Source organism: Carlito syrichta, unplaced genomic scaffold, assembly GCF_000164805.1.
Source record: "Carlito syrichta isolate Samal-C Ts95f unplaced genomic scaffold, Tarsius_syrichta-2.0.1 Scaffold115592, whole genome shotgun sequence".
NCBI lineage: Eukaryota > Metazoa > Chordata > Mammalia > Primates > Tarsiidae > Carlito > Carlito syrichta.
This window is the reverse complement of record NW_007059688.1, coordinates 54,633-61,905: the sequence shown is the minus strand read 5'-3', so window position 1 is coordinate 61,905 and position 7,273 is coordinate 54,633. Positions and strand designations below refer to the sequence as shown.

At 61.0% G+C, this 7,273-nt stretch overlaps 1 protein-coding gene across 3 annotated transcripts in view; it reads left to right on the top strand.

The window, feature by feature from the left end:
- Nucleotides 1-320: 320 nt before the first annotated feature.
- Nucleotides 321-7,273, top strand: part of PPP1R1B (protein phosphatase 1 regulatory inhibitor subunit 1B) — an 8,804-nt gene continuing 1,851 nt past the window's right edge. The window contains exons 1-5 of one of the 3 annotated variants that reach the window (XM_008072663.1): nt 321-443; nt 2,061-2,121; nt 2,424-2,446; nt 2,827-2,902; nt 5,941-6,144. In XM_008072663.1, coding sequence (XP_008070854.1) covers nt 363-443; nt 2,061-2,121; nt 2,424-2,446; nt 2,827-2,902; nt 5,941-6,144 — 445 coding nt within the window. In that variant the 5' untranslated portion in view covers nt 321-362. Of the gene's footprint in view, nt 444-1,443; nt 1,588-2,060; nt 2,122-2,423; nt 2,447-2,826; nt 2,903-5,940; nt 6,145-7,273 lie in introns of those variants that run through there. The other 2 variants (XM_008072667.1, XM_021705943.1) reach the window with 2 other exon arrangements.

The window sequence follows — 7,273 nt, the reverse complement described above, 5'->3', positions numbered from 1 at the left end:
CAAATGTCATCACTGATGGAGAGAAAAGGTATTCCATGTAATGACAGAAAAATGTTTACAAAGCGTATGACTGTCAATGGACTCTTCCTGAATGTTTACAAATAAGTGAGAGAATTAAGAGTAGAAAATGAGCGAAAGAATGAAAAGTCATTTCACAAAAAGGACATGCAAATTAAAAGGTGTTCAATCTTAGTAATAATCAGGAAGTACAAATTACAGTCATACATAGTACCAGTATATGCTGATCAGAATGGCTAAAATCGCGTCAATAATAAATCGGGCAAAGATATGGGCCCCGGGGAATTCAGCGCGGGGAGCCCCGCCGGCACCGCGGGACCCCAGCCGCGCCGGCCCCGCGCGCCATGGACCCCAAGGACCGCAAGAAGATCCAGTTCTCGGTGCCCGTGCCCCCCAGCCAGCTCGACCCCCGCCAGGTGGAGATGGTAAGGGGGCCGCGCCCCGACCGCAGCGCCCCCCGCGCCCGGCGGGACTTATCCCGGCGCTGCCCCGCGGGCCCGGTGGGTGGGGGCGGCCGCGGGGCGCGGGGCGCGTCAAGTTCGCCCGAGACACGAGCAACTTTATCCCGGAGCCTCCGTCTTGATCCGGGCCGGAGAGTTAGCAGCAGCGGGCGGGGGCGGGGCGCAGGTCGGGTCGGCCACCCGCGAGGGGACCGTCCTTTCTGCCCTGCACTGCCCTTCCCCGCCCGCCCCCCCCCGCTCGTCCCTTTGGCTTGGCGGCCACGGGACCCCCTGCCCCGGTTCCAGCCCGGAGCCGGCCAGTCGCGAGGAGCCTCCCGCGCTGCCCCGTTACGCAGAAGGGGTCCTGAGGCCTCCCCGGGCCGCCTCCGCCCTGCCCCTCTCTGGTCCCAGCGCGCGTGCCTGGGCAGGGGTCGCCAGAACCGTGTTCTGACCCCCTTCTGCTGTCAGATCCTAGAGCCAGCCCCAGGGAGGGGCGGGTGACCGTCATCCCTGAAGCCAGCCCAAGACCCCCAAGGTCTCCGGAGCCTTCCTGGGGGCTGTGGGGGTTCCAGGGGTGGGGGGTTGTGACAGGCTCCACCCCCGCCGCCCGGCCAGGGTCACTTGTTGCAGAGACGCGATGCTCCCCACAGAGCAGTGAGCTTGGGGCCAGTCATTCTGGAGGGGGGATGGAGGTGGGGGACAGCCCTGGGCCTCAGCAGCTTTTGGCCTTGAGGGCAGTGTGGGGAGCTTGGGGGAGGCGGCAGTTTCAGCTGAACTCACCTGGTTCTCTGCATTTCCCTGGAGCTGAAAGGGGACCTAATTAACTGGTGACCGACTCATTATCAGGCTGGGGGCGGGGGCAGTTGCTGGGAGTGCTCGGTCCCCCCCCAACTCAGCTTGGCTCTCGTAGTAAGGAGGGCAACGGTTCATTTGCCACGGGGACTGGGCGAAGAGTGCCACAGCCTGACAGAGACTGCGGGGGGCGCCAGACGCAGGTCCCCAGAACACCCCCAGACCCCTTTGGGTCCCACCTGAGCCTCCCTGTGAGGCTGGAGGCGCCGCGGTGCCTCAGCTCAGCCTCCCTCTGCAGCTGGATCCGGTTTCTTTGGAGCCCTTGAGCTGACCTTAGGTGGGCAGGGCCACGTGGGTGCCATCACCCATGGGGCAGCTTCCCCAGAGGGCCCTTCCCTGGAGGCCAGGGCTGTAGCCAGCTTCAGCTTCCAAGGTCTGCTGATGCCCTCAGAAGCCAGGGAGAGGAAGGGCCAGGGGCAGAAGATAGGAAGGCAGTGGTTCCTTCTGGAGCAGCCATGGAGCGGGATGAGATGGGCATGGTCTGGCAGTCAGTGACTGGGGTTTTTCTCATCCTTTGGACTTGGTGTGCTGTGTGGCCTTGAGTACATTGCTGAACTTCTCTGAGCCCTGGGTTTTCACCTCTGTAAAATGAGGCAGTTGGATGAGCTACAGAGTTCCTCTGAGCTCTGGCATCCTTGGATTCAAAGGTTCGCTGGGGACTCTGAAGCACCTTTGTTCCCTGCTGCCTGGGGGTGGGGTGGGGATGGGCCACAGGTGTCTGTCCTGTCTCCCCTCCCTCCATCTCCCTAGATCCGGCGCCGGAGACCAACCCCTGCCATGCTGTTCCGGCTCTCAGAGCATTCCTCACCAGGTAGAGTCCCTGTCCTGTCCCCCAGCCCCGCCCTCACTCTGATACCCTCCTGGGTGCCCAAGTCCCACGGGCCACGAGGGATTGAAGAGCTGAAGGCTGTGTGCAGAGTGGAGAAGGTCTGGAGGCCCAACTCTGTGGCTCATGTGTTGACATGGCACCTCCCAGCACCAGGAGGGAAAGGGCACACTTTCCCCTTCCCCAGAGATTGCTACTTGGCAGAGAGTGACTGGGATTCTTTCTCTCTTTCTCTCCCTCTTCTCTCTTGCTCCTCCTGTCTGGTCCCACTTGGTGGCCTCCCTCAGAGGAGGAGGCCTCCCCCCACCAGGTGAGTTTCCTGGGGCAGCTGGAAGGAGAGCTGCCGGGGCCCTTTGGTGGGGTGGCCCGGTGCCTGCAGTGACAACCAGCCAGCACAGGCTGCCAGGAGGACACATTAGCACATCAATCGACACCTCTGAGAGCGCCTGCTGCTAGGGCGCCCCTGGCAGATCCCTCCTCTGCTCAGACTCAGGGCGGAGCCCCTGGGACCCAGGGTCCTGCCCAGAGCCAGGCCACCTTGTGGGAACCTTCCCAAAGCAACAGCAGGAGAGGCTCAGGCTAGGTGTGGGACCCTCAGTGCAGGCGAGAGCAGGCGGTGGGGTGGGGTGGAGGGAGGGTGACAGGAAGGGTTTCTGGTGAGTTCATTTAACCTTGTGCTTCCCCTGGCAGAGAGCCTCTGGAGAGGGGCACCACCTCAAGTCGAAGAGAGCCAACCCCTGTGCCTACACACCCCCCTCGCTGAAAGGTACCATCCCCTGCCAGTCTGCCTGGCTGTCCCTGTGGTTCCTGGAACTGGGCTGATCAGGGAGGGAGGTGAAAGGTCAAGCTTTCGTCAGTGGGGAGAGATCCTTCCATGCGCCACAACCGGCACAGAGACCATTCTTTCTTCATTGGGCCTTGCAAAACCCGAGGAGCCTGGAGGTTGAAAAGGGCAACTGCGGGCCTCAGCAGCAGGCTGGGGTAAGAGAACAGGGTGGCTGGCCTGGAGCAACCAGCAGTCACCACATGACAGCCTTGTCTGCGGCCCCTGCAAGCCTGTGCTGGGCCCCCCCTCCCCTTCGCTGTGCCCATCCTGGAGGCTGTCCCTCTCCTGCCCACTCACACAGATCTGCACGAACAGTCCTGTCACACACACTTATTGAACACCTAGTGTATGCCAGGCCGCACCGGTGGGCACTGGACAGAATGAGTGAGATTTGATCCCTGTCTCCTTGGTGTCCTTCGCATCAAAAAATCAGGGAGGGGCTGGGCACGGTGGCTCACGCCTGTAGTCCCAGCTACTTGGGAGGCTGAAGCGAGAGAATTGCTTGAACCCAGGAGTTTGAGGCTGCAGTGAGCCATGATCATGCAACTGCCTGAGCAACAGAGTGAGACCCTGTCTCCAGAAAACAAAAACTGAAAAGGTCAGGGAGGGTCCACAGAGGAGAGGATGTTTAAGCCTGGATTGAGGGGCACAGGCATTTCACCAGCATTCCTGGAGGAGGGGAGGAGGTGTGAGTCAGAGGAGGCTTCAGGGCCAACCTGGAAACTTGGGGAGCTTGGAGATGCGCCAAGGGGAAGGGGGTGCAGCCTGGAGATGTGGAGGGGCCTCTTCCTAAGCCTGGGAGCCCTGTCTGCCCCTGCCCACCCAGCTCCTGCCCCAGGCTCTTCCTGCCTGGCAGCCCCTTTCCTCCCACAGAGGAGGTTGGAGGGAGACCAACGGAGCGTGTGCTGAGAGCTTCCTCAGGGGTGGGTTTAACAAGTTCCCAGCAACCACCAAGGTCAACAGGTGCGCCTGTCAGCCTGCCGGCCAGGGCCAGGAACAGGGAGGGGAGGCCAGGCAGGGAGGAGAGGAGAGCAGGGCAGGGTTCCCTCTCTTCCTCCAGGACAGGAAAAGGAAGGGACCGAGTGGCAACAGGTGGGCAGTGTGGCTCAGCATCTGGAAGGCCTCCCCACCTGCAGGGAGGTGTGGAGGGCCCCCAGCAGGCTCGAGGCGGGACGTCTCTAGGAGAGAACTCCCCTCCCAGGCTGGGCAGGTGTGAGGGGTGGGCTTTTGCCTGTGAGCATGGGGGCCTACGTGGGGTTAGGGCCAGGGTGTCATCATGCACCCCAGAGTCCCGCAATGTGCCTGCTGCCCCTTTGGCTGCATCTTGGGAGAGGCCCAGTGGGTGGAACAGGGACAAGGAAGCAGTCGGGAGAGGGTGGGTGGTCTGGGGACTTGTGAATCTACAAAGGAAGACTTGGGGGGATGTTCACAGCCCCAGTGATGGAGACAGCCTGGGAGGGGTGTGGGGGAGACCCCAGAGGCCCGGGAGGCATGAGGGAGGGAGCTGAGGGAGACTGGGACATGCACACAGGCACCGCAGGCACACACCAGTTGCTGCCCCTGCAGCTCACGCCTGAGCACTCCTTCCCAGGCTGCCCGAGCAGCCACCTGCTCTACTCCCTTACCCCCCCCCTGACCCTTCTGTGCCGGGAGGACACTGTTTTGCCGGGGGGGGGCCTCCGGCCCTTTGCTGGGTAGGCGGAAGCACCTGGCCGGGGGGAGTTTGCAGGGGAAGAATGGAGGGCCCTTGAGGGAGGGGATACCACCAAGTCTTGGTTGGGGCAGAGGTTCTCCAAGGTGGGAGCGCTTACACTTGGCTCAAGATGAAGTTGGGCCGCGTCCCCAAGGCCAGGGCAGGGCGATTTATTGTGCTTTTATTGCCTGGGTAGCTTGCCTGGAGCCGCAGGAGGCACTATGCTGAGAGCTGGGGGCAGGGTGGGGCAGCAGGCTCATACAATGCGCCCTCTGTGCCTGTCCCCGAGTTGGCAGGAGCACGGCGCCCTGCTCTCTGCACCGGAGGTTTCCAGCCTGGACCGACTGCTCGGTGTCTTCTGAGGGGAGGGGCTGCCCTAGCCCCACCTCAGCCCCCAAGCCACATCTGGCCTGGGACCTGTGACGTAGTGTCCCCCCAGCTCCTGCAGCCTCTCCTCACTGTCCCCCAGGACCTCCGACCCTGGCTCTTTCTCCTAAACCTGCTCCTTTCCACCTTTCGGACACTTTTCTCCAGCTGCCCACACTGCTCCCTTCCTGGCCCTATCCGAGCAGACCTTCGAGGGGGTGCTTTCTAGGTCACCGCAGAGGGAGCTGGGAGCTTGGGGATGTGGGTCAAGATCGTGGGGGCGGTGTCGGAGCATGCCGCATCCCCAGTCACAGACTCCGCTGGCTGCAGGCTCCAAGGTCTTCGCCCTCAGAATTGCTCCTTCCCTTGAAGCCTGGGATGGAGTGGATTGGCATCTGGGGGAGGGGGCTGGGGGGTGTAGGGACTGTGCACAGCATGGGAGGCAGGATGGGGTGACCAGAGAGCCCTAAACAGGATGAGCACTCCCCCAGAAAAGGCAAGGGGCCAACCCTGGACCCTAGTGCATAGGCCCTGCGCCTTCTGCCCAGGCTTGACTCTGGTTGGTTCTGGCTCTGTACTGGGTCCTTCAGATCAAGCTCTCCAGCCAGGGAATGTTAAGCTGCTGCTGTGCCCGCCTGGTCTTGCCCAGCCTGGCGCCCTGTGGTGTGGGGGAGCTGCCCAGTGCCAGCTCCAGGGGGCCAGCATCTTGGGACAGCTTAAGAGCCAAACATGATTAAGTTGACCCCTGCTGCTTCTGGCCGGGGCTGACCCCCTGTAGCCTTTGGCCTTTGCACTTGGCCCCTGGGGGGGTTCTCTGCCCAGGCCCACGGGAGGGGGCTGGGGACTGGGCCACACGCCCCTCCAGATCCACGGGCTGCTTCTGGCTGACGTCTGTCTCCTTGGGCCCCCTCTGTGCCAGCCGTGCAGCGCATTGCTGAGTCTCACCTGCAGTCCATCAGCAACTTGAACGAGAACCAGGTGTCCGAGGAGGAGGATGAGCTGGGAGAGCTGCGGGAGCTGGGTTATCCAAGAGAGGAGGAGGAGGAGGAGGATGAGGATGATGAGGAAGAGGAGGAAGAAGAGGACAGCCAGGCGGAAATCCTGAAGGGCATCAGGCAGTTTGGTAAGCTGAAGGGACTGAGACGCAGGGGTCCCGCCACCATGGGTGAGGTGTGGATCCTCCTTGGGTATCTTGGGACAACCCCCCCAGTTCAGTTTCTCACACCGGCAAACTGCAATGACACTGTAGGGCCTCCCCACCCTCTTGCTCCCCAGGATGCCTCGCACTCGGCCATATCTGAGACACAGGCTCCCTCCATCCTTGGCTCAGCCCTTTTCCCAGTCAGGTTTTCTCTAATCATTCTTCTCTTCCCTAATAATTAAGGCCAGGGCCACGTGAGGTTTGAGTCCAAAAAAGGACTTACCACCCACAGCAGTAAGAGGGTGTGAGGACGTTCAGGGATAGAGTGCTGAGAGACTCCAACACCCCCATCACCTGCATTTCTGAACCTCGGAGGCGGTCTCTGCGGGGGCGGTGGTCTCTGCGGGGGCGTAGAGGGCTGACTGATTTGCCCCCTGTGGGACTGTTTCTCTTTTTCCATTCTAGGATGGGGTGGAGGGTGCCCTCTAGCGTCTCGATGGAGAATCTAAGATCAAGCACCAATCTGCAGGTCTCCGTCTCCAACCTCAGCTCTCTGGGAGGAGAGGAGCCAGGGAAGGGCCTGATATCTACACAGATGGCCTCAGAGCCAGAGGCCTCAGATTCAGAAAACTCCACACAAGGTCCCAAGGCCCAGAGAATTTCTAGGAAGGGAGATCTTACCCTCCTTGCCCTTAGGGTGGTTTATCCCATGCTTGGCCATGGAAGGCCATGCCACATCCATCACACCTTAGTGCACATTAAACGTCTTGGTCCCGTTATTTATGGGAATAACTAACAGTCCACCACCCCCACTTGAAGCATTCAGCCCTTCTGTTCAAACAAGATGGCTTAGGCCTCCTGCCTGTGTCCCTGGCAGTACAGGCATCGGCCATGGGAGCACATGGGGGAGAGCTGGAAGAGTTGAGTCGGTTCCCACTGAGACCCTTCGCATAAGCGGAAAGGAGGTGAGAGGAGACTGGTCCCTTAGGAAAAGCAGCAGGGCACTGGGTCAAATGACAAGCCTACCACAGAGCAACATTAATCACCACTGCTCCCGGGTGCTGGTGCTGGGCTGGACAGGGCAGTCACTGTTATATCTTTTTTTTTTTTT